The 27,355-nt window shown below is 39.4% G+C and overlaps 2 protein-coding genes across 2 annotated transcripts; one reads left to right on the top strand and one right to left on the bottom strand.

Annotated features, from left to right (window-relative positions):
* The first annotated feature begins 309 nt into the window (after positions 1–309).
* On the top strand, positions 310–2,037 carry Ufsp1 (UFM1 specific peptidase 1). Its single transcript, XM_012490576.2, has 3 exons — positions 310–811; positions 902–1,072; positions 1,666–2,037. The coding sequence occupies exons 1-3, from the start codon at positions 677–679 to the stop codon at positions 2,023–2,025; spliced, it is 666 nt and encodes a 221-aa protein (XP_012346030.1). The 5' UTR covers positions 310–676; the 3' UTR covers positions 2,026–2,037.
* Dhc98D (Dynein heavy chain at 89D) lies at positions 2,038–27,264 on the bottom strand. The gene is made up of 59 exons (XM_086906394.1): positions 27,136–27,264; positions 26,991–27,069; positions 26,736–26,880; positions 26,584–26,643; positions 25,133–25,393; positions 24,983–25,035; positions 24,042–24,275; positions 23,832–23,942; positions 23,479–23,753; positions 23,220–23,376; positions 22,846–23,109; positions 22,527–22,717; positions 21,521–22,116; positions 21,143–21,436; positions 20,917–21,069; positions 20,546–20,817; positions 20,316–20,465; positions 19,370–19,830; positions 19,028–19,307; positions 18,698–18,942; positions 18,387–18,633; positions 17,605–17,877; positions 17,041–17,471; positions 16,378–16,541; positions 15,927–16,274; positions 14,917–15,308; positions 14,705–14,842; positions 14,442–14,632; positions 14,169–14,344; positions 13,836–14,089; positions 13,219–13,746; positions 12,757–12,915; positions 12,422–12,685; positions 12,064–12,318; positions 10,552–10,822; positions 10,158–10,435; positions 9,801–10,065; positions 9,514–9,728; positions 9,260–9,448; positions 9,012–9,203; positions 8,471–8,925; positions 8,202–8,397; positions 7,909–8,125; positions 7,505–7,817; positions 7,121–7,415; positions 6,537–6,997; positions 6,146–6,423; positions 5,909–6,063; positions 5,066–5,818; positions 4,642–4,980; positions 4,350–4,551; positions 4,137–4,279; positions 3,894–4,055; positions 3,519–3,822; positions 3,191–3,402; positions 2,941–3,108; positions 2,694–2,873; positions 2,453–2,599; positions 2,038–2,370 (listed from the first exon to the last, which is right to left on the bottom strand). The coding sequence occupies exons 1-59, from the start codon at positions 27,225–27,227 to the stop codon at positions 2,224–2,226; spliced, it is 14,730 nt and encodes a 4,909-aa protein (XP_086762520.1). The 5' UTR covers positions 27,228–27,264; the 3' UTR covers positions 2,038–2,223.
* Between the last annotated feature and the right edge of the window lie 91 nt (positions 27,265–27,355).

A 27,355-nucleotide genomic window follows, 5' to 3' on the forward strand; every position in this document is an offset into this window, starting at 1 on the left:
ATTCGTGCACGTTCATCCGAATCAATTGTCATTTTGCTATGAAATCCCAGTGTCCATTCTGTCGATCAGCTTCACGTTGATCAGTCTGTTCCTCTCTTTTTTTCGCTCACAGAAACGCCACACCGAGCCACCAAAGAGCGTATACTTGATAACCAGTAAGATGAACGCGTAACGAAGTGCGCGTGACTGCGTATTACGTACTTTACCGTTTGTATCAAATATCCGATTGCACGAGGAGAACGACGATAAACCAACGAAAAAACGTGTTTCCAGGTGACGCCACAATTTATCGCCTATCATAAAGGCTACACTATATCTTTTACACGCGAAATAACGACTTTCCAACTATGCAGTTGCTTAGATTATGAAAGGTTTCCTCGCTTCGCGGACGCTTTCACTGAATCATTACATATTACAACGATGCGAGCCAATTAGATAGGTTAGGTGTTGAGAGAAAAATACACGGAATGGCCGCGAATCGCTGTTAAACCGGGAAATACGAAGCTTCGCGCTCTATTTGTTATTACGTACGAACCTACGCTCTGTTTAGACTTTTTCGAACAGACGCGATTACGACAGACGTGAAAGTAAGTAGATTGGTTTTTTTCGTGGTTCGGCGATTGAAAAGGAACGGGTATTATACGGATGTTGTTTGATAATTTTTATTGAATAAACAATGACTGTCAATTATTCAAGCGATCTGTTAAAAAATGTTCATCAGAATATTCTTCTACCGGAAATTGGCCAAAGTTTCTTGGTTAAAGGAGATTACGAATATTGGCATTATTGTTGCGATGGTTTTAACGATAAGGTGTGTAATGGTTGTCTCTTTGTTAGATTAACTTTGTATAGAAAAAAAAAGAAAAAAAGAGAAAAAAAAATGATGAAATGTTGAATTTAGGGTTGGGGTTGTGGATATAGGACATTGCAAACAATATGTTCGTGGATTATTGGGAACGGAAACTTGGAACAATCCGTTCCAAGTATCAGACGTATACAGGAAGTGCTCGTCTCGCTGAACGACAAGGAACAATCATTTATTGGATCGAGGGAATGGATAGGTAGTTTCGAAGTAAGTCTATTTTCTGAACAAATATCAGTATTTTCTTGTATAATTAAATTATTATTATTATTATTATTATTATTATTATTATTATAATATAGAGATTTATAACCTAAAATTTGTTACTTATCAATTTATTAATACTAATTAATAAATTACATATTATCACGCAAGAAAATCTTGACGAACACTTTAAAGCAATAAATATTTTTATATTGGATCAAAATGTTTTATGTAAGAATAATATGAAAATAAGAAGAAAATTTATTTACCCGATATATTTATCAATTATACGTATATTTGATTTATCATTTTTATTTGTGGATACTAATTAAAAAAATAATAAGTATTTTACGTTATATCATTACATATACACGAATTTTTCTTTTTTTTTTACTAGTAGTCAATTTCTGATATACTTATGGTATACTATGCATTGGAAATCATTAATTTCTACAAAGTTTATTTTCAACGCTTTAATCAAAACAGCGATAACCCAAGAATGTTAAACATTCGCGATATGCTTTTGATACAAACAATGAATACCCTTCTGTGAAATATGATAGAAGCAAACAAATTGATTCGAAGTATGAATTCCGTAGGTATGTCTCGTGTTAAATCATTTGTACGACATTCTCAGTAAAATCGTGCATATTCCAAATGGTAAAGCTTTGCGAGACCATATTCCTATCATCAAGAAACATTTTGAGGAATTTGGTAGTCCAATCATGATGGGCGGAGACAAGGATTGTTCCAGCAAATGCGTTTTAGGAGTCCATGAAGGGTCCAACAATACATATTTTTTAGTCTTGGATCCACATTTTATCGGCAGAGCACGAACGACCGAACAATTGGAAAATTATCATTGGATAAAATGGCAAAATTTGAATAATTTTATCGATAGTTCTTTTTATAATCTATGTTTGCCTCAAGTCAAGTTTATAAGTAGAAATAATAAATAATCTTCAAGCATATGTATTATATATGTATATATTTTCTTGTTGTATATGAAATTGGATAAATGTAATACAATGGAGGATATTTTTAGAAAAAAATTTTTTTTTTAATATTATTAGAAGGATGTCTACTGTACATGACGTCTTTATATTGTTTTCATTGTAGAAAGAAAAAGTAATTATTATCACTGTAATCCTAATCGTTTAATCGGTATTTAATATCAAACAAACTCCTTGCAATACCCAATGAGAGATATGTTCCGCGGTGGCAAGATTTGCTTCAAAAACTAAACCTACTCCCATAGCATCTCTTCTATTAGACGTGGTATATACTGGTGTTCTAAAAGTATTCTGTAATAAAATCGTATGTATTAATTAATCTAAACAATTTCGACCGATCATATTCGAATTGACTGTTAAAATTAATTCATGCCTGAAGCCTGAGTCTATGAGCCTCGATTGGAATGATGATTAATATCGGTAATTCTTCTATCAAGATTTTCGGGAACGATCTTTTCAAGCATTCTTCATTTATATCCCATCTGGCTCCTTCCAAATATAATCCACTTACGTAGCAACCCTGTATTATAATTAGGAATTGTTTATAAAACGACGAAAAAATCAGTATCCAAATATATATATTTTTTTTAATCAAATTAATAAATTTGCATTACCTGATCAGGTTTATCTTCTATGTATTCAGGTCTAGTATATTTCGACACTGCCGTGTACATAACAGAACGATCCAAAGACCAACTGTTTCTATGACAGGCCATTTGCACAAGAGCTGCCAAATAAGTTTCTGGGATGTGTAGGCCGGCTAACCAGAGAACTACGGGTTCGCCCGAAGTAATCTAGTAATATTTAAAAAAAAAAAAAAGAAGAAATTCGAATTATGTGAATTCTAAGTTAACATCTTACCCAACTATTATATTGTTGTATCCTCTTCTCAAAGTGTTCTACCCATCCAGCTAATGTTTTTTTTGTGTCTGGTGCTAGCATGGCCCATTGCATTGGTAATACACCGTTATATAACGCTGTAGCTATACTTTCAAGAGTCATGTCCATTCCGATTTCTCCAGCGATAGCCTAACAATGTGTAAAAATATTCGATTAAAGTATTTGAAAATTATTATTTGAATAAAGCAGTTCGTTTTATATCGATACATACTTTCCTCAGTTGAATCAACGATCTTTTCATCATCCTGATCAGTTTATTAAATCTGTCCAATTCTTGAAGAAGAACGATCGAGATTGGCGTTATAGTTGGTCCAAAACTTTTTCTCACTTTATTAATGTCATATTCGGCAGGAATTTTATCCAGTATATCTTTTGCAAGATTATCGATAAATTCGTCTTTGCTTATTCCAGTTGCGCTAACTTCTAAATAAGAAAATAATTTTTTTCGATTTTTAATTTGAATAGAAAAACATAATAACAAATTTATCGTTACGAATCGATTATTCCTATTATAAAAAGAGTAAGCTCATTTTACTTACCAGTTTGGGGCTGCAGTTCTATAAGATTGATCCACATTTCTTTCGCGGCGTGAGTGAAATAACCAATTTCGGCATTTGGATGCAATCCAAACACATCTGGAGTATTGACAAGTGGCAGTTGATCGATGAACGCGAGATAATCATCATAATTCCCTTCTGGTGGTATCACGTAATCGAATTCTTCGTCCACATAAAAGTGGAAGGGCTGAAAACTGTCGAAAAGAAAGTCTCCAAAATATTCGTCCATATAAGTCTCGGATACTCGACGATCGTAGCAATCTATCACTCGTCCACCGTACATTACCTACGTTATTATTTCGTGGAAATTTCAATTTTCCAAGTTAGAACTTAAGTTATCAAAAGTTATTTACGTACTTCACCGATCAAATACTTTAAACTGTTCCAAGGGAGTTTGGTATCATTCGTTTGAATCGCTTTAGTTAAATACGTGTCCAGAATAATAGTGGACACATTGAAATCCGACTCATTGAAATCATAATTTATATTCCAACCAATCTTGTCGTACCTCCTTCTTTCCTAATTGATCACGATTTTAAAAACAATAAATTCATCATAATATATAATATATACTTTAATGTAAATTGTAGTCTAACTCACTTGAACGACCGCATGATAGAAAGCCAACACATAAATTATATGCTTGTAAGCGGGATGAGTGCAACTTTCCAGCACTTGTGGCCTCATTTTTAAATAGGTACTTTCGAGATTCAATTTCAATCCACTGGGTGGTTCCGTGACCACTAAGTTGAAAATTTTGTTTAAAATTCTTTCACTCGGAAGAAATTGCAGGCAACCTGTTCCGATCTGTACCTTTCAAAGATTGTTGCAATATTCCAATAGGAAAATTGGGAGTTGGATCGGTGGTGAGCCACAAACGAAAATCTGGATGAGGCTTTCCGATGTTCTCCAACAATTTTTCCAAATCTTTGGTGAAACTCAAGAGTAGATGGCAATTTTGCAACATGAGCCATTGTCCTCTAACCACGGCACCCTCTAGCAATTCTTTTGCGGTCTGAAAAGCAAACGATATCACGTTACGAATCTTTTTTTCCTACCGATTACGAATAATTTGATCAAACGTTAACAAAGGACAACGATGTACAGTTTCCTGGCCCTGGCCAAGGGATAAATGTTTAAATCTTCCACCGCCACAACCGTATTTGTCCGCCAATTTCATTAATTCCGAGGTTGGATCGGATCCAGGGCTTAGGATGAAAACGATAGGCATCGTAGGCGTGCTCTGCTCGAAGATTAACTCGAAACTAATGTGTGGAGGGGTGATGTATTCTTCTCCCATGATCTCGGTGATGTAATTGACAATGCTTCGATAAACTCGATCGACGCGAAAACATCTCATTAACATGAGTTTCTCAAAAGGACTTAACTTGTTGGAATAATCTAGGGGAAATTCCGCAGATTCTGGGGAATCCATGTCGTACCACTGAAAGATTAACATTTATTTTTTAAGAGAATTAATGCAAAATATTTTTCGAACTAATATCTCGAAAAATTTGATTTCCACTTACCGTTTGCCATTGATCCATATGGATACCAAGTTCGTCCGCGACATTTGCAAAATTTTCTGGGAAATCGGTACTCAATTTCAACAAATCGGCCCATCCAGTCGCTGGTAACCATTCTGTAGGATTAACCTTAGGCGCCTTCTCCAAACTGATACATCCTTTGATAAAAAATTCCAATTGTTGTTGGCTCACGTTACTTATACTTTGTTCCAACTTTGTGCAAATTTGGAATGAGAACAATAATTTATGCTTCTCAAAGATTCCCGTGCATCCGTAATCGTAAACATTTTTCGTCAACATTGGGATGATATTCTGCAGACGGCGTTGCAACGTCGGATCCGGAAGTGCTTTCCTCAACGAATAAATAAACACCTCCACGTAACTGATCAAAGAGTATTGATACATCGAATTAACCGTGGCCATATCCGCGAGAACAAAGAAGAGTATCGCTCCTCTTTGAGCTACCGATCGATAACCATCTCGAAGCTTGTTCACATCAATGGCTGTAACTTCGGCGAGGTACAATTTTCTCATCACCTCCTCGGCGCTGGCTTTCGTATTTTCCAAAGTTTCGATCAGCTCGATATTATCCAACATGTTTCCCGTGTTCGTTGCTATTTCCAGAAGTAAACTGTCTTCTAATTGTTGAAGAAGATTCTTGTTTTCGCTGGTCTCGGCGATCAGTGATTCGCGTTGCTCCTCGATGTCTGGCCTCTCTGTTCGAACGACCACCGACAATAATTGGTCTTCCAGGCCCTGTAATTTTTTAATTCGATTTTTCATTCGATTCATACGCGTTTTTTTTTTATTTTTGAATAAATTTGGGAAGAAAATTGGAGAACGAACCCCTAAGGTCACCATATAATTGATCACTGTTGCCTTGGAGTATACCGCAGGATCGAATATAGGATTTGACATCTTGGTGGTAAGGTACATTCGAAATTTCGGATCGTAATCCACTTCTTTATCACCAAGAAGGACGAACGATCTACCTGCTACAGCTATGATGAAAATTATTTTATCGATCATTATTTGTATTTATCAAGTGAAAACGAAATTAAAGAATATAAGATATAAACGTACTCTGTATGTTCTTGGATAGGACGTTATCCAACACGGGATCGATCTCATCGACATCTTGGAAGAGAATCGGTAGACCATATTTTATAGCCAGTTCCACCTGTTTCAGGAAATCTGGATCGGTAAATGATAGAATTTTCAAATGCTTGTGCTCCTTTTTTTTGATCCAATTCAGAGCTTGTTGCTGAGGATCGATGCAAACGGGGAATCTCGATGCTCTCAAGGTCAGAATTCCATTTTGTACGGATAGCTCGTCCGGTGGTAGACCCTCGGATGTCCATCTTGAACAAATTTTCGCTACTTTAGAATTTTCTATTTTCCGTTTTATTTGTAGAATTCGTGATATTTTTCTTGAATAAGAGAATAACGAATAAGGAATAAATAAATATCTTACTTGCTAATTTCAACGTCGTCAGTCAATTCCGTTTGAATCTTGTACGTGTCCATGAAAGGGATCTCTTTACTCACTATACTGTTCCACCAATCCTCGTATACCATTTGATTTCTGTATTCGTACGAGAATGGGCCGCAATAAGCGAGAAATCCAGCGGAAAGAAGACAATTTCCAATGATCTTCTCTATCTGAACGTGCAGATCCTCCAAATCCTTTTTCCATCGCTCGTTTTCAGAGGACAATCCGCTGATCAACTTGTCGGCGGCTATCAAACGTCTCTGAAGCAGATCGGTCTCCTCCTGCAACTTTTGCCTTTCATCCATAGCTTTCTCGTATTTCGCGTTTAAGTCTGTGATGGTTTTTTCCAGCCTTCGTAATTCTCGTTCCTCCTTTTCCAAAGCTTTTCGAGCTCGTTCCGATTCGGCCTCCAATTCTTTAACTCTGTCTATCTTTGGTTTAACCTTAAGCAAGAAAATGTCGAAGATTTTAACTGGCGTCAAAGATTTTATAATTATTTATCGGGGAAACAAATAAAAGTATATAACCATAAAGCAACGATCAAGGGATCAGATTAAAGAAGATACCTCTCTGAAAACGGCACAGTAATCCAGCACAGCGAGCACGAATCTGTACAAACCGTATCCCGCTTTGCTGATGTACTGCATCTGATCCAATTTCGTGGTCTTCTTCAGATGCGCTTTGACAGCTTGCTGCTGCTTCAAAGTGATCTTGTCGCAATTCATCTCCTGCAATTGTCTTAGAAACGCTGGATCGCTCATCATTGCTTTCGCACTCTTCCAAGAGATTTCTTTCACGCCTCGCAGTATCGCCACGCATTCTGAGACGATTTGTACGGGTTCAGGCGGCGTTGCAAACGATCTAGATCGAGTTGTCATTGTCATTTATTTAAATTCTTTAATGAATAATTCGTAAAAGAAACGAAAGAAGAAGAAAGGAAAGTAACAGACCTTATTTCGGTGATGTCCGCTTTATCGAGTTCCCCAAGGGCCAATCGGGCCGCGTCTAAGGCAGGTTGCGCTTCGGCCAATGCTTCTTTGGCCTCCGTCTCTTCCTTGGTAATGATCTTCCTCTGTACTTCTATCGCCTGTCTCTCCTTCTCGCTGAACTGCTTTTTCTCCATCGCGATATCCGTACTTTCTCCTATAGAAGCCAACAATTGCTCGCAATTCCTCGTCTGGTCGGCTACTTTTACTCTTTGCACGGCTAGAATCTCGTTTAACTCGTTCAAAGTCGTCGAAGCCTCGGCAATTTTTTGCAGACCTTTAAAAGTTCGTTCGGAAAAAGCGCAATTCTTTTTCTTTTTTTTTTTTTTTTTATCCTTCGAATCCCTCTTTTCTCTTTTTCTACCAACCTCCAGAAAGTCGATTGCATTGCGAATTTATGTAATTTTTCGTTTCCACCAAAAGACGCAGAAAAATATTTATAAAATCTAGGTAATGTTTAGGCGTCACGTAGTTTCTTCGCCGCAATTTTAGTTGAAAATCCACCGTGTACTCGCAGACGGTTCTATGAGTGAGCACCATGTGCTCCACTATAACATCTCTGAAATTTTCCTGTACGTTTGGATTCTGAAACGAATACGAAGGTAATTCAATCGGATAACGGAATGAATAATTTGTATAAATCGAATCGAGAGATAATTACATCGCTAAGAGTGACATTAGCCACGGAAATCAATGCTTGTTCCGGCCAAGGGAACATCCAGTCTATGGTGGTACTGCTAACGAGGCCAGGATAACTTCGACACCTCATCCTTAACAGATCTCCCGATGGACTCATCGAAAGCGCTATTCGTAAATTTTCAAGGCTCATTTTCACGAAATACGACCATACGTTTTCTCTGAAAGATATAATAATTCTTATCGAACGAACAACCATATCGAACATAAAAATTCCAGATTAAAAATTCGAACTTGGTGACGCCAAAACCAGCCTCTATCGCCTGATTCCTGCAAGCATGAATTATTTCGTCCTTCTCCTCGTCGGTGAACAAAGCTGGTACCACCCCGGTCAGCAACATGTTGTTCACCAGCTCCAAGAAACTTTCATCGATAATGTGAGCGGAGGTGAATAAAAACACGATCTTCTTGTTATCCACACCAACCATGTTGTACAAATTCTTCATGTCCTCGCGAAACGCGGGCTCGTTGTAGCCTCGAGCGAGGCTAATTTGAAACGTTTGAAAGCCTGCCGCGTACCCTGCCAATTTGATCACCGACTTCTTCCCGCTTCCGCCTATACCGATCACTAGAACGTGGCCTTTGTGCATCCTGAGGGCACGGTGTATCCTGGTCAGATGCTCGAGCGCGTCGTTGAAAAGGACCATGTGCAATTTGCTCACGTTTCTTTCATTGTAATCCTCGTAAATCTGAAAAGCGTTTTTCGTTTCATTTTATTTATATTTTTAATTTGGCCCGACGTTTAAATATCAGGAGGAAAAAGTGAATCGTGAACCTCCAAGAACAAACTGTAGACAGCCTCGTAATCCAACAGATCTTCGTAAAATCTTGGTTCGTCCTCGTTAATCGCGTTTCGAAAATCACCGAACAGCAACGGATCCCTCATCACGTATTCGATCACTTTGCGATCCTCTTCCCAACTTTCTTCGATCTTTTTCTTCATATGATCGGTTACGATCTTCGTATCCTGTGATCAGAAAATTATAAATAAACATGTAAATTTTCGTGTTTATCGATACTTACGGTTTCGTTTATCAAACGATCGCATATAATTCTGGTGAACTCGTTTCTCCAAAGTCTAACGATCTGTTTCACCGTTGACAAATAATCGGGATGGGATTGAAGAAGACCCGCCATGATCCTCGACAAATCTCTCATATTGAAAATATAATGGAATCTGTTCGGTGTTGGTAATAGCTCGGCCAAAACTATCTGGAAGAGAATCATTGTACGAATCGAATCTTAATTTTTAAGAAGAGATCGAGGCCGAGAAATACCTTATAAAGTTGCAAAGTGATTTCAACTAAAGTTTTCGCGATTTCTTGCACTTCTTCTGAAAATATCGTCAGATGCCCGACCAGAATACTTCTGTAGATGTAATCGAGGGTCTCGTCCGCGGGAAATACAACATTGTAGATGGAGAACATGGAGATGAATCTTGGATCCACTTCGTTCCTTCCTCCACCCGGTTTTCCCATCGCTGCCAAATAACCTGTTACCGGGGAAAATAATTATCTCGAGTATTCGAAGGATCGATTAATCTTGATCTTGAATGCAAACTTACACATGTCTTTCATGTACATCAAAGAAAGATCCTTTCCACGATCGTAAAAGCCACCTTTCTCGAATAAAAATTTGAGAAAAGCGATTGGTTGTTGGGTACCGTAAGTGTCCACCACTGGCATGTTCATGTCGTCGATGAAGATCAACAATTTTTTACCAGGAGGTGGCCCGTAAATTTCTCTCGTTCTCTTCTCCACGACAGCCTCTATGTTTCTTTGCACGTCCATCGAGGTCGTTCTCGACGAGAAATTTATCATGAGTTGATTCTGATCGAATTATATCGTGAAAAATTGAAACGTACTCGTATAAATTTAGTATTAAAACGAATTGTTGGTAATTAAAAAATTTGAAAATTTACGTATTTTTCGGTGCTCAAGTGTCGAAGAAACTCGTGAATGATAGCAGTTTTCGAGGTGCCAGTCTCTCCGACCAAAAGTGCTGGTCGTTCTCGTTCGTTCATTATTTGAACGAACCACATAGTTCTCAAAGTGTCTATAGTAGGAACCAAGATGTCGGAAAAATGTTTCTTCCTGTCGTGTATATATTCGGGAACTTTTAACTTCCATGGGACCCAGATATTTTCTTTCAAGTCCAAAAAGTAATCGTACAACAATTTATTCGTCACGGGAATGTATCCTGTGTCGAATTATTCATCTTCGAATTTATATCAAGTTTTTCTTCATCGATTCAAGTTTTTATGTATCGATCAACAATTTTTTCATTTCTCTATTATATTTATCTTATCAACTTACGCACGGTAGCTGGTTTTTCAATGGTATCCTGTATAAGCATGAAACCGCAAGTTTTCTTTATATAATCGTCGAACTCGGGTCTATTTTCTACGACTAGAGACGCTCCTAAGGACCAATACAAAGCTTGAATGTACATTGCTTCGAAAATTTCCTCTCTGGAATATTGTGGTTCTATCTTTATTTCTTCGTCTTCGTCAACTTTGAGAAGAGAGGCCAATTCAGTGTCCAAAAGCACGAGAAGAGCATCGAACACGTGGCAAAGTTGTACTACCTAAATAAACGAGCAACTGTCTCTCGTGTATAATTGTATAATAAATATTTCTTGTTCGATCTTTCAATTGCAATTAAAATCCATTATCATGGTCAAAGTTAAATGATAAAAATTCCTTATATTAGGTTGTATCACGTGAAATTTTAAAATGACAATTGCGACTTATAAACTCTACTTAACCTATATTTCGCTTAACATAATTTGACGTTGTCCTCTTATATTTTCTTCGTGTAGATAAATTCTTTTTTGTATTAGTTCAACTGTTTTTTAAGAAGTGAACAATATGGTGTTATCGAAAGAATTTAGAATTCCTGTATACGAGTTTAAGTTAGACTACAGTGAAGCATATTAAATATTAGGTTAGCTTTTGGAGAAAATTTTATCGATGAGAGGACAATTCGTTCGATGGTGGTTTCAAAAATTTAAATCTTGAAACGAGATAGATCAAAATTCATATTAAACAAGGATGAAAGAAAGTGAAAAAATTGGAAAAGGAGAATCAAAAGTTTGGAAATGTTCTTATCGCATAAAGCTCGAAACCGTAGAAGTTAATTTTTGAATAAAATTATAACCTGTGATGAAAAATGGCTACTATACGATAATGCTAATAAAAATCCTAAAAAAAAATGCCGAAATCATTATTATGATCGAAAAAAGTATGGTAGTTTGTAAAAAAAAATAATTTCATCTTTTCTGAAACAAAGAGATACAATAACAGCAGCATCCTATTATCAAGAAATTGATTAAGAAACAAGCCGCATTAGTTGATGGACCTATTTTTCTACATGACAACGTTCGATTGCATCGCAAACTACTGTACAAAAATTAATTGAATCGAAATATGAAATCTTAATGCATTCACCACATTCACCAGATATTTCATCAATCGATTGTCATTTGTTTTGCTCATTCACAGTTGTTTTTAAAAAATAAAATATTCGACTCTCGAGAAGAGTAACTGCAACATTTAAAAAATTTCTTCACGCTAAAACCATGAAGTTTTATAAAAATATCAGTTGGAATCTCGTTGAGAAAAGATCATTAAAGCTAATGGCTCATATTTTGATCGAATAAAAATTATGGTTTTGAAAAAACATTGTCTTTCTTTCAACTAAAACAAAAACGGCAATTTCACGTGATACGATCTAATAAATCAGGAATATCCAGATTAAGCAATTTTTTCTTTGATAATCCTCATAAGAGTTGTCGAACTAATTAACGTACGAACGTCTAATCGATACCATGTTCAATCCGGTTTGCGGTATGATCATTTTAAGCGGTTTGAGCTGCTGCAATCCGAACATTCCATCTATAATGTAGGTAATCGCTCCATCCACGTATTTCTCGAACATCGAGGTCAACGTCTCCCGATCCGATTCGCTCTTACTGCGTATCCATTTGTCCATGTAAGGCTGATAGCCCAGGTTCTTCGGATCCACGTACACCATACCTGCCCTGGACACAGTGGCTGGTGAGGCGTACTGCAAGTCGCCTACCTTTTGCCAAAAATAATGCGTGAAAATAACCGTTCGATCCGCGAATTAAATCAAAATCGTGTATGGCGATATCCGTGAAAAAAAGGATCGAAAAGTGGATCACCTCGAACAATAGACTGCAATGACCTAGCATTCTGATTCTCTCTTGGTTAGCCAGAGTGAGTAATTTGTTGTCATCCATCACGGAATTCATATTCTCGATCCAGAGAGCGTCCACGTCACCGTCGAACAGAATATATCTTTTCTCGCTTTTGCTTTTGTCGTCCAACGGTTTGTTCACCTCTCGAAAAATTTTGCTCAACAAGCCGTCCGTCCAATCGCGCGTAGTCGGATCCAACACGCCGTACAACTCGTTCACGGTACACGCCTAAAAGTGAAAAAGAGATCATCGATAAATGTTCGATTTTATTTTTTAATCGAGGTTAATCCTAGGGATACCTTCGGGTTCAAGGTGTAGAGTTTGGTAGGCATGCCGAGCCGAGTCTGCGCTTTGCAAAGCGTTTCGATCACGACGGTTTTTCCGCCTCCTGTTGGCCCGATTATCATCGTCGAGTGCCTCGTCATCATCACTTCGTACAATTGAATCACTTTATCGACCTGTTAAATTGGAACATTATTGTCAAGAATAAAAAGCCAGGATAACTCGAATTTCAACTTGGTTTCAGCGATTATTCTTAATTAATCGAGAATTTCTGCCCATCCAATCCCAATTACATTTTCCTCGAAAATAATTACTGGAGAAAGAAACCAAGACCATCAGAAAATTCGATGAAAAACAATAACAACAATATTCAATTAAAATGACTCTTTTTCGTGTAATAACCAAAGTCACGCTTCGAATTATTTTCTTCGAGATAAGTTGATCATCTGTGATAATAATTCCAAGATTAAGAATAATACCTGTTCGGGTAAATGCATATAGCTTTGCTCTTGTATCACGAAATCAACGGCATCGTTAAAATCGGGATAATGAACCCTGGGACAGTCGAGTTCGGGAAACAGGTCGGCTATTAATCCAAGGAAGAGTGGGACGTCGTCGAAGATGAATTTAGGAAGATTCATGTCTCGTAGCGCTCTCATCAGCACCAGATTCTCGGACAAATCGCCGGATGTCCTTTTCAAGTGGCCGGCCATATTGAGCACAGACTTGAGCGCCCTCAGCCCGAAGTCGTAGTGATTCTGCTTGCTCAGTTGCTCGCGTGCCAGTTTGTACAGGACTGTCATTTTCTTGGCCAAAACTTTGGCGGTCAAGAAGCCGGAGCTGAACAATTTGATCTGACAGATCAGCTCGTTATCCGGGATTATGCACACCACGGGTCTGAACAACGCTTTCACGGATTCTGGAAGCTCCGTTCGACCCGCGTATCCCGGATTCATCGTGATGAATATCCCAACTTTCGTGTCGAGCGCTATATCGACGCCTTCGAACTGATTTTCGAGAGATAGATCAGAGACACGATATCTTTCTTTCTTCCTATATTTATAATTGAAATTATTATTTTTTTTTTTTAAATTACCGTGAATCTAGACGCTTTCGCTATCAAGGCGGATCGTATGGTCTGAAGCTGCGTGGAGATGACGGACAGCACGGATATGTCGATGCGATTAAATTCGTCGAAGCATCCCCATACGCCACACTGTGCCAGGCCGCCCAGCGTCTTTCCTATCGCCACGTAATCCATACCTTCGCCGCAATTAGTCACAATGCACAATAATCCCAGAGCTTTTGCCAAATCTTTCGTAGTCTCCGTTTTCCCCGTTCCGGCGGGACCTTGTAAGCAGAGGAGAACGATTCTTTTTTTTTTTTTTTCGCTCAAGATGCGTAGTTATTTTCCAAAGTAATGACATACCCGCGGGCGCGCCTCCTAGATGCATCGACAGGGCTTGCGTGATGGTCAAGTATATTCTATCCGTCAAAGGCGTGACCACGAGTCTCCCGTTCAATCCCATATACTCGTAACCGTATTCGAACACGCCCGTGCATTGGTGGACCCAAACGTTGTCCAGATCGTGAACCCAATAAAATCTTGACAAAAAAAAAAAGAAAAGGAAGAAAAAGAAAACGTTCGATCATCGATTCGATTGGCGGGAAAACGGCGTGATCGAACATTTGTTGGACGAACCGTAATTGACTCTCCCATTCGAATTCCGAAGGATCTATGATGCTGTCCCTGACGAAACCTTCCACGATATCCCTCATGTGAACGTCGATCGTCAACACCATGTCGAATTTCTTCCTGTCATTGTCCGTCAACGTGTCGGCACCCATCAGCGTCACCACTTCGTTCAACTGATTGTTCAGCTGCTTCAAATACTGCGGAAACCGAGATCGTGAATCAAAGGATCGAGGAAGAAAAATTACCGAGAGGAGAAAAAAGAGATTTACGTTTTTCATCGCCTGCATCTGTCCGTGAGAAATTCTCACGAACACGTCCTCCACCTCGGCGGTCCACCATATTTGATTAGCGCACAGGACCATATTTCCTTGAAATTCGAGCATCCATTCCGTTCTTGGTCTCCTCACCTAGAAGAAAAAAGGAAAAAAACACTTTAGTTTAAGAAACATTTTTCATCATCACTTTCAAATTTCCTCCTCACCTTTCCATAATTGAAGACTGCTTTTTTGGTGAGGTATCGATTCGACCTCTTCATCTCCTCCAAAGCGAGCACCATCCATTCCTCGATATTCCCCTCGGCCAACACCACGTTTCTAAACTCCATCACCTCCTCCTCGGCGGAGATCAACGCTGTCACTATCTCGCGCTCGGTCTCGCTCAGCTCGAACCTGAATTTGTCCAAATTGTCGAACATCTTGCCCACGTGTTCTTGAATGGCGGTCGGTATACCGCTACCGAGGATGTTCAGCAACTCGTCGTCGCTGAGGAACGTGAATCGCGGGAAAACTGCCCGTTTGCTGTTCAAGTAATCCGTCAACGATTTTTGACACTTGTCCAATGCGTTTATCATCGATTCGAACTCTTCGTGTCGACCTGCACGACCAGAATCGATCCATTTTTTTTTCTTTTTTTTTTTTTCATCGCGTAAATCGAGCAAGCTTTTTCGATAAGTAATGAGAACAAGACGATAAACGTTTAACCCTTTGCGCTCCAGGCCTTTTTCGCTCGGTCAATCAGACGATTCCCGTACTCGTGAATTAAATGAATTTCTTAACCGACTTAAAACGAATTAACGTATAAAACCTTTATATTTTAATATTTTGTGAAGAATAAAGAAAGAAAATTTGTCGAATATCAAAGTCTATATTGTTGATCTTCTATTTCCTTCTCTCTATTTCTCAACAAACAGAGATAATTTCGTTATTTGTATAATCGTTTTATATAATTACAAAACTCGAAAACTTTGAAAATAATATTTCTATATCGAATGCAGATCACTAATTCTAATTTCAGATATAAAAATATCTAACCACTCGATAGTATATCATTCCATAAGATTATAAACGTATAAAGATCTTAGGAATCCATTCAGGCGAAGCGATATTCAAATAAATCGAACGTAAATAAATATCGAGAGTCGTCGTTGGAGCGCAAAGGGTTGATCTTATTATCTTATTCCCGATTACTTTCGAGATGGCGAGGGAAGGTCACCTTTGACCATGCAACAGTCGAGCACGTTCAACCTCTTGGACGTGTCGATCATGATCTTTTTGAATGATTTGTCGATGTCGTCGAACCTCTTCGCCTCCTCGGGCAATTGCATCCTTATGTCACCGCCCACGAATATACCCTCTAAATACAACCACCTCCTCTGCAATTGCAGCCACAATTCGAGAACCTCGGAGATGGTGTGCATGATCGTCTCCCATTTTTGCACGGTGTCGAGGAACGGGCCGATGAACTGGGAGGCGGCCATCGCGTTCACGTTCATCATGTTGTCCTCCAAAATCTGATTCATCTCGTCCGTCGGACCCAGGATGAATCCGCGGTCCTCGACCCCTGCAAAACCGCCAGATTAATCTCCGTCTTTTTCTTTTTTTCCCCCCTCTTCCCCCTCCGTCGAAATTTAATTAAATTATTAATTATTCGTCGTAAATGTTACCCTTGTAATGTTTCACCACCGTGAACTCCAACATTTTCCACACCTCGGCCAAATCTTTCAAACCTTTCTCTATCGACAACTCTTTCACCGCGTTCATCACGATCTCCTTGGCTATATCTTGATATTTTCCCAACTCCATGGCGAACATGTTCTGCAGGGTGAACCTGTCGATCGCAAAATCGATTTATTTAAAAAGAAAGAGAAAGAGAGAGAGAGAGAGAGAAATATTTCGCTTCGTTTCGAGCGGGATTCGTGGAATCGAACTCACCCCTTCAACGTCTCTATCTCTTTTTCCGCCATATTTTATAAAAAGTTTCTATATATATATATATGTATAATGTATTATTAGGTTATTTCATATATTACGATTAGCAGGAATAAAAATTCTGAAAGAAAGAGAGAAAAAAAAAGAAAAAAATTAATTGCCACGTTGTAGGGATAGCACTTGCAATACCACGATATTCAAATTACATTACAAATACGAGGCTGAAAAGAAAACTCTGTTCGTTATTTTTCTATTTACAAAAAAAAAAAAAAGAAAAGAAAAAGAATCTAGAACAATCACTCGCAAACACTTTGAAAACACTTTGAAAATGATAACAACACTCCTCCTCCACCCGCTCCCCAACTTTTTTAGTCTAGTTTCGATCGGTGTCGTCGCACCTCTCCGGGTCCATATCGAAAAATTGTCCAGTCTTGGTCATCAATTGCTTCCAGTGTCTCTCCCTCATCGCCTCGTTCTTCAACTCGATGAACAAAGGCACGGAATTCTTGAAACTCTTCATGTTTGCCTCCAAAGCGTGCCCGATGCTGAGCTCCTTCACGAATTTCGGCAGTCTGCGAAATATCCTGATGAAATGGTCCATACCCTCGATCAACTGTTGGGGATTCAGGTTGACCCAGAGCGTCTGCGCCCACACGTTCCTCATCTCTTTCTGCTCCTTGTACAATTCGAACAACATCTCCATCCCGTCGTAATCCTTCTTCAGCTTCAGGAAAACCGAGTAATCCGTGGCCGGAAGATCGAACAGTATTTCGGATTTGACCAGGCTGCGGTGTTTCTCGTCGTGCCTAGCGATCAATTTCCCGTATTCCTGGAAACAGATTGCATCCAATCATGATTTTGAATTAAAAAGCGAAAGAGTAGAATGATTTTAGTTAAAATTCTACCTTCTTGCAAATCGGATATATAGCAAGAAGAAAAGTATAGAAATTCGTACGACTCACCTCCATCTTGATCAATCCAAGTTCCAGATCGTCGCCCACGCTGCCAGGTCCGTGGGCCTCGAAATCCCTCGCGAATTCCTCGAGCTCTCGAACGAAATCGTATATCTGCTCCTGCGTCATCCCCGAAAATCTGTCGGAGGTGCTCTCGAGGGTCGAGGCTCTGTACAAAGCGCCCAGATACAGCGACTCCCAGTCCCGTTGCAGGTCGTAAGCCGCCTGCTCCTCGTCCTCGGGAAACGATATACCGTGGCTGCGAAATGCTAGGAACGTTTCCTGGAAAAAGATCAACCATGATTTCCTGGGTACATTTCTTAGCCGACTTAAAATGATTCTACGCTTTTAATGATTTCAACACGTCGCCATCCTAATCCCATTTTATTATTATACGTATAATTATGTATAATATAATTGCATTCTAGAAACTCTTGATTGGCAACCTTCTTAAATGTAAATACGAATGCAAAAGCTAATAAAGTAATTGGCAAGATGGATTCTCGGCCTGTCACGCTATTTTCATCGCCTTCTCTCTATCGTCAACGAGCAGAGAGATAATTTAACGTTATTTAACGACGAGAAATCATTCAATTTCATCAATAAAACTTTGCGAATGCAGTTCGATCACTGTTCTAATTTCAGATAAAAAAAAACCTAAGCATTGGATAGTATTCTACACTTCGTAAGATAAACAGCTTATTCACGTAGCGATATTTAAAAAAAATCGAACGTAAATAAATATTTACTAGATCCAAGCGTCGGCTGAGAGTGCACCATATTGAAAATACCTGGCACATGGTGTAGCAAACTTCCGCTTGGATGGCCATCTTCTTTATGTCCGAGATGGCCTGCATGACGGACGTGAACCGGCTCAGGCCCGTGATCACCAGCTCGACCTCGCTTCGCAGCCCGTCCATTATCACGTGCAATTCGTTCATCTCGTTGACCGTTCGCATCAGCAAAAAATTACCGAGCACTTGTTTCCATTCTTTCGCGTGTTGCTCGATACCAAGGAGAAGGGAGCTCAGGTTGATGCTATCGTTTCAAAATTTCGAATTTCGAATTTCTTTCTCACACACACATACACACACACACACACCTTATGCAATAGAGGTTGTAGGTGGATTCCATTTCCACCAATTCGTCGAGGATGTTGCTGTAGAAGGAGAATTTCTCGTCGTATTGGTGGAGGGTGGGGTCGGTGGCCGCGTACTTTTCGGCGGCAAGATTCTTGTCGAACGACCACAGATTGCTGTACTTCTTCCACCTTTGCAGATAGTTCCAAGCCTCCAATGCCAATTTGTGGGCCGTCCTTTGAACCATCATTATAGTATCGTTCACTATCTGGTGAGGATTAAACTCGAATTAAATATTTTTCTTTTCCAGAGGGTCGAATTTCTTCCTTCCCCCCCACCCCCCCATCACTCGCCTGAATGCTCATTAAATCCTCGAAAAACGTGAAATTTAAGAAAGCGTCGTTCTCGGTCTTTCTTAGCGGTTTACATTCCAAGCAAGTCCCGTTCATCCATCTGGGGTATAATTTCATCTGTTCCAATAAATTCCTCCCGTTTTGCAGTATGATGTTGTAGATTTCGGCTGGGGACGGCCTTAAAACCACCTCCGAGGCTATCAGCACCGCGTCCACTTGAAACATCGGCTTCATATCCGTCAACTTTTTGTTGAAGTACTCGAGATTCTTGGTTATGCATCTAAAGTGAAATAAAGATTTGTTCGATGTGTTGTCGATCCAAAAAAGAAAAAAAAAACTCACGTTATGAAAGCGGAGAATATTTTCTTCTCGTACTTCTCGTAATACAGTTGCATGGACGCACATTTTCCGGTGTACGTGCCAAAGATCAGACTTTCCAATTTAATAAGAATGGGGCTGGTCGATCGATAAGTTACCGCCATCGAGGTTGCCAATTCGACTCTCCTAACCTGCATCTCTTGGAAGAATATCTTGCAGGGTAGCAACACTATCAACTCGTTCTCCTCGTTGTAATATTTGGTGGGAAGGGAGAAGAGATCGTAATTCTGTAATTCGTTGAATATCCTGTTGTCGAGATCGCTCTTTATGTGATTCAACTGCTCCACCAACGAGTTCAAATTTTTCAACAATATCTCGCACTCGTGAGCGTATTCGGATATATTTAAAGAGTTCCAATTGATACGCATCACTCCCGGTTGAATGTGCTTCTCGATGTCCAATAGCATGTTCTTCAACAATTCTATCTGCGTGTACAAAAGTGGATGATAATTCGTTCGTGTTACTCTAATCGTTCTTTCACCGCTGGAAAGAAGTCTCGCGGGATGGCACATAGGGGCGGTGATAGGGGAAATTTAATAGATAAACTTACGAATAAAATTATTTGGAATTTATCGTTCGAAACATGGCAATAATTGTAATTGAAAACGGATCGACTGTAGCTACGAATAAATGTTATATGTTGGTTCAAAAGTTTTAACTTTTTTGAATTAATGTCTCTGCATAGAGAGATGCTAGGATTAATCTATCTGCACTTCTGCCTATCTGAAAAAAAATTTTTATATTACATCGACAGGTTAGAATAATTTTGAATTTTGTGCCCACGCTAATGGTTGAAACAGAAAATAGATGTTTCCTTCCAAATGAACCGTATTTTGCAAGACTTCTTTTCAGCAATGAACAGTACAAAATAAATACAAAATAAATAAACGTGTGTGTTTAACGCTCGTACATCCGCTTTATCCATTTTCTCGAGCATCGAGTTGTACTGGTCGATCAGTTTTTGCATTACTTCGAGATCATGCCTCAACCGATTTTTCTGAATACTGGCATCTTTCACTATGGGGGACAGTTCGAAGCCTAGTTGCTCCATTAACTCGGCCTGCCGGATGGAAAGAAATAACGCATGATTTTTCGATCGAGCGAGGCAACGGAATCGGAGACAAAAGATGAATATTATACCTCGTGAATGATTTCGAACAAATTCCAATCAAAGTTCACTTGGAAACGGAGCTGACACTCGATCAGAATCGAGCCGCTCATAAATTCCGTCCAAGTGATCTTGGCTATTTGATGATGAGTGCCACCCTTCTCGGACGAGGTACCCGACTTTTGATCCCTGTGGGTCGAAAACCCTCCTCCTCCTCCTCCTCCTCCTCTTCCTCCTTCTCCTCCTCCTTTGTGCCCATCCATTTTCGTCTCCTTTACCCTCGTGATTCCGGAACTACCGGTATCTTTATTCAAAAAAAAAAAAAAGTGAACGATCGAACGGTTTAACGATCAACGATCGAAAAATGTGAAATTTATGGAAAGAAAATTCTTCGATTCGTCACCTATGCTCGGCTTCGACATCTCGTAGTCGCCCTTCGATTCCTGGGGAGTCGATCCGGGTGAGAGGAACTCTCTGCTCTTCCCTCTCGGATTGGGAGGAATCGAATGAACATTCTTTGCCACCGGTTTCTCGGTGATCGGGAACGGCAGTAAACCTGAAAGAACGAACGTGTTGTTAGATTAAATTCGCTCCTCGATTCGACGAATATAATACGTTTGAAACCCGACCTTTGTCAGGATCGGAACGCATCATCATCAGGATGTTCCTTCTCATCGTGTTTATCACGATTATTTGAGCTTTGTCCGTCCATTGTTGGAACTTCAATTCCTCGTACGATTTCAATTGTTTGGACAGGTCGTAGTACTGGTTGAAAGCAAGGATCTTCAGGTGGTTGTACTTCAATTCCGCCACGTTTTGAATGGTCAATACCGGTTTTCTCAGGCGGTGAAACAATTGCCTCACCCAGTATATGGCGCCCGCCATCGGTGGATGATACCTCAACAACGGGGGGCTTCGTTTTCCTGAAGGAAAGTCGTTCAGAAATTAAAAATTTATCCTTTTCTTCCTTTTTTTTCTAGAAAATTTTAACTCCTCCTCCTCCTTACCTCTATTGAATATCCCCTCGACCGTGCTCACCTCCTTGCTGAATTGTTGCATCACAACATCGAACTTTTTCATCAATTGTTGATGAATGCTGGCCCTGGTCTTGATGTCCTTGAATTTCAACAACATCTCGAGGGCGGATTCCGCGCTTATCAACACGTGGAAACACTCGTCGAGGAAGAATTTCGCCTCGTTCTCGAGGAAATGGACCTCCTCGAAGAAGAGGGAGAGGGTCGCCTCCCAGTTCTCTTTGTTGAACTCGTCGAATATGTTGTAATCGGCGTCGAGTATAGGGAGGACCAATCTGTCCACCCTTTTTATCACGGTGTCGATTTGGGCCGGGTCGCTGATTATCGATTTCAGATAGGGGCCGAAAATATTGTGAAAGTCTTGGAGAACGTTGGCAATTTGGTTCAAACCGTCGCATACCGAGGCGATGTACTCGGTCCCTTGGAACAATCGTTTCTGGTCGAACTCCCAACGCTTCCCCTTCCCGGAGATCTCGATGTCCTCGCGGCTCTTCAAATATGCTTGCTTCCAGCTCCTCAACATTGTGCAAGCCCTCTCCGTCTTTTCCAGAATCTTCTCCAACGAATATCTGCAACCATCGACCGAGCATCAATGATCGTATCACTTTTCCTATTGCATTTAATTTTTTTTTTTTCTCTACAAAAATAATTTCTCTTTTCAGTTTAATCAAAAAAACGTATCGAAAATCATATCCGTGTTTACGTTACTTGCCGTATATCTTGGTAAAAGACGAATCGAAAGATGGTTGAAAAAATTTAACCTCGCCGATTGTTGTTTCGTTGCTGCGATCTTTTTCTCGAGCATAATATGGCGAATATGGATATGATTTTTCGATACGCATTTTCGTTGACCGAGAAGAGAGGATTATTTTTATGGGGGAAAAAAAAAAATTAACAAACGAAACGTCCAATTTTTATAGAAAAAGAAAAAGCAGCGATAATCCAATCTACTATTAATCGGATCGGATCGAATTTTTACCTGAACAACAAGTTTATCGCTAAATTTTTGATCACGTTTTGGGATAATTGCCACGAGATTTTCTCCATCAATCCGACCATCCTCTCCTCGATGCAGTAATACGGAGACAGGACCCAAATCATTTTTATCCCTTCCATGAGAGGGGGGATGGATTGCATGATCGATTTGAAGCAACTCGACTCTGTCATCAACTGCAACGTCCAATCATTCGTTTACGATATCGATATATCGGCCATTTTCTTGTTTTCAACACCACAAATATACAGCCAGAGGTATATTTCGATTCTTACCCGTCCATCGATCGTGATCCTTCTCTTACCTTGAAATGTCTCAAAACGGTGGACAAGAATCGATTGTTGTCCCTCGCTTCGGTGTAAGTTTTCCACAGGTCCGAATAAAAAAATTGAAAGTTAGAGGCGATCGTCGACATGACGTTATTCAACACGTGCAAAATCCTTTTCGCTATAGGTGTTTTCAATTGTTCCACAAGCATCAGCAATCCTATTTCTCGATCCTTCCAATAGTCGCACTCGGCTATCGGCCCTTTACTGGCCGGCACCTTCATTTGAAACGTTTCCAGCACCTGCGTTGTCCCGTTCAATCACGTTTTAATTCTTCCATTTCCATATTTCTTCTCGAATGCAAAAAAAAAAAAACGGGGGTAGAAGGAAAGAAAAATCGTATCGTTCACACCTTTTCTATGTGTACTCCCCACAGCATAACCGTGCTTTCAAGTTGCTCGATAACCTCTTTGTTCTTTTCCAACATTTCGTCGGTAACGTTGGGATCGTCTAGTTCCGGTATATTGGGCATCGTAAGCAAGATATCGCCCTCTATGTGCTCCAACGTCCTGCAAGGAATCGTTCGAATTATTTTATTCCTTCGAATTTTTCTTTTTTTTCTTTTCTCTTTTTCCCTCTTATTCAATTGCCGTTATTCGATTTCAACCAACCATTCCACGCTGGCCGTCAATTTATCCAAAAACGACAAGAAATCGTTTTTATATTGATGCAACGATACACGTATCTCCTTCATGTGCGACACCTTGCTCACTTCCTCCTTCTCCTCCTCGAAACTCACTTCTGTAAGCTTGGGAAGCCTACGCCTCACGACCGTTGAGCGGCGCAAAACGAACTCTTCTTCCTCGTCTTCCTCCTCCAACTCGGCTATCCTAGCCAACGCTATCGACATCCTTCGAAATTCCGACGGCTTCCTGAATTGCGCACTCTGCGCTCGGACAACGAACGAAATTAGATTACGAAAAGCAAAAGGATTGTTATCGATCGTAGGAGATATTATACGCACTCGAGCCGCAACTATGTCCGTGAAACTCAGGTCCATCTCGTCGTCTCTATCCTCGTATATGTCTACGAGTTCAGGCCCTCTGAATTGTGAAACGATCAACGGTCTGAACAGCTGAGGGAAAAGAACTTTTTCACTCGGCTCGATTTTTATATCACTTTAAAGGAAAAGGAAAAGAATAAACTTCCCGCCGTTTCTAGACAGGGATAATACCTGGGTGATCATTCTGTGCATCGAAATCAAAAATTTCCCGTTAAGGGATCCGACTATGAGATAATGCGTCATTTGTTCGTCGCATTCCGTGTAAGAATCGAAACTCGGTATACCATCGTGGGTCGTCCTCATGAAGTAGAACAAAGTGACGTCTTGCAGCTCCGGCTTGCTACCGTCCACCTCGCCGCAGAACATGTGAAGTATCGGCGTCTTTCGCACCTTCTCCACCAGTTTCTAAAATTGTTACACCTCTTTTTTCCTTTCTTTTTTTTTTTTTTTTTTTGCAAATCCACGAGGAATAATCATATTTTTTCGTGGATGACCAGACACGCGTTGAAAAAAATTAAAAATCTCGAACAAAGTTTTACTTTTTAACCCTTTAACTGTGGATATCTTTAATTTTTGCTAATATCGAATAGCGGTTTATATACCAGTAGTGAAATAAAAATAAAAGAAAATCTTTTAAAATAGAAATATCACTTTGGTAATATATATTTAAAATTAAAATACAACTTATTCTCATTTTATTTTTCGTATCGTTGATTATAAAATGCATGCTTTGTCGGTCGGCGTGCTTTTTATCCTATTTTGTCACAAGATATTTAATTTCGTTTTCATTCGAGTTTCAAAGTATATTTTTCGTGAACTTTATATGGATAAGCCTTTTTGTTTCTTCCAATTCCTCGAGAAAAAGGCGTGTCGAGCAAAATGAATGAACAGTGACAAAATTTTAGTATGATTTGATTTTAGTAAAATATTTTTTTTTCGTTTTTTTCTGTCTATTCGCAGTTAAAGGGTTAACCAATCATTACGGTCGATCCTCTCTTTTCGTATAACCTCGAATAATTTGCAATTATTAATTCGATTATTGTCACGTCTTGGACGGAATAATATTATCGAAGTAACTTTATTCGTGACTTGGAGCAAGCAGACAGAGATACCTTGGTCAGGATGTACTTGTCCTCCTCGCCAGGCGGTGGCACGAAACCAATTTCTGAGAAAAATCGAAACGAAGATATCGAGGGGAAGATTATTTATTCTCGTTAAAGATAAATCTGCCCATACAAAATTTATCGATATATATATTATACCGTGTTCCCTCTTTCTGAAATCGATCCCGTTCTCTTCCCACTCCTCCTCTTCGTAGTCCTCCTCTTCCTCCTCGTCGAAATCTTCGTCGTCGATCGTGCTTGCCACCGATTTTTCCTCCGAACGGAGAGTGATTATCGACTCCTCGAGTTGGCGCAATACAGCGAGCGGATCCATTACCGCCGTGATCGGTTTTGGCGCTTTCTTCGGTTTCCTCACTCTTTTCTTCTTCTTTTTCGGCTCTTCTTTCTTTCGCGGCTTCCCTGATACATAAATTACCCTTCGATTTGTTAAAATTTTTCGCTGCCACTTTTTGCAACCGATTGTCGCTGAATAATTAAAGCTTTCGTTTAAAATATTTAATTTTACAGTTTCTAATCAAATAACTCGTACGTGTCATGGACGGCCAGATTAATTTTATTAGGTGTGCAAATAAGTTCTATACGATCGTAACTTCCAATCGAATTCTAATCACTTCCCGCTCGTGGCGCCATCTGAAACACCGTTCTTTCGTGTTTAAGAGTTTCCAGTCCTGTGCAACGTTTCGAGCGAGATGGCGCGCGAGTAGCTTCGTTCGCGTCGCCGTTTACTTTTCGCGTTCCAGCTTAGGAGATCAACTGTTGAAGCTACCGAAACGGTCTGTGTCCGGCACTGAGAAAACGTTGTGAAAGAAGTCATAGCAAAGATTTAAATTTGGAAGAGAACAATCGTTCGTTGGTGCACCGAGAAAGTTCCAGACGCGAGAAAAATTGGCGAATATCCGACTGAAACAATTGAGTGATCTTGTATTCGATTTATGTAATAAAATCTTGAATTTGGGAAAAAAAGGGAAAAGGATTTATTTGCACACGTAATAGCATAGTTTTGCAAAGTTTTGAGAATCAAATATGGCGTAGTAAAATAAAGAAGAAAGTTTCTATTTTTCGTGTATCCAACTTTCGTGTTATCGCGTGGAACGACGTCGAACGTATAAAAAAAATCGAATTGACGAATCATTACATGAATTTCTAACGCTTTAAACTTAATTTACAAAAAAAAACAATAAAAAAACTTATCTATAATTTATAATGATTTAAATTAAAACAGATGTTTCGTGACGTTATAAAATCGAAATTTTAATTTTCTTAATAAATTTACGAAATAATTCTCGACCATTGAAATGAAATCTGTCTATACACGCGTATTTTCGTTCAATCTATAAACGTTTAAAAAGACGATTTAAAATTTTAATACACACAGTCGTTACTGAATCGAAACAATTATCTTTTACACGTTTGAATTTGAATTTCATCCATTTAATATACATTATTCCTCGTTCTATGTAGCGAAAAGGTTAAAATTCGTATATATTTCGTTCTCGAACACACCGTTCACACGCGCTTCAAAGTTTCCAAAGGATCGAAACTGTGCAAAAGCAACAAAGTGCAGAATCACCAACAATTCTCTTACTTACGACTTTTCCCTTTCACAGCTAGAGCCGTCAACGCGGCTAATTTAGCAACGCTCGGTTTGTCTGCTTGCAATCAACAATTTTTGAAGCGACACGATTACTCATTCGTATATATTTGTTCAACACGAAACAAATTAGAGGAAGGGATCACTCACTTTGCCAGACCGACACCTCCTCCTGATACTTTTCCACGGAATAGGTGCAATAGAAGAAGATTATCTTTCTCTCGAGACTCGTCACTCCGTATAGATCGAGTATCAAGAAATTCAGCATCTTGTCCTCCAAGTATCGATTGTTCGCCTGTAAAAAAATTTTTCGAGAAGAGGGGAGGAAACTCGAGAGAAATATTTTTCATCGTATTTCGGTGGAACACAATGGAAACGTTATAGGCGTATCGTTGCCGTATTTACGTTCAAAAGTTTGTAAAATTGAAGCTCGTAGCCGCGTATTCCTAAAAATTTCATCACTTTGTCCCGTATCCACATCACCCTGTGGAAAAATTAATTTAAATCTATTTCAAATTCACTTTAAAAATTCATTTTATTTCTTATATACCGATAATCCAGATGTATTATGGAAGGTCTCTCCAAATCGTACAAATCCTCGTCCTCCTCCGTGTGGGTAATTTCTTCTTCCGATTCGGTCATATTTTTCTCTCTATCCTCCAATATCAACTCGATAAAAATAACAATTCTCTATCTATAAAATATATATATATATATGAGAACAACGTTTCCCCTCTTGACAAATATCGTTTCACGATGACGATTCTTTC

The sequence above is a fragment of the Apis florea genome, unplaced genomic scaffold (assembly GCF_048593485.1).
Source record: "Apis florea isolate Af1SG1 unplaced genomic scaffold, ASM4859348v1 contig_1615_pilon, whole genome shotgun sequence".
In the NCBI taxonomy this organism is placed as follows: domain Eukaryota; kingdom Metazoa; phylum Arthropoda; class Insecta; order Hymenoptera; family Apidae; genus Apis; species Apis florea.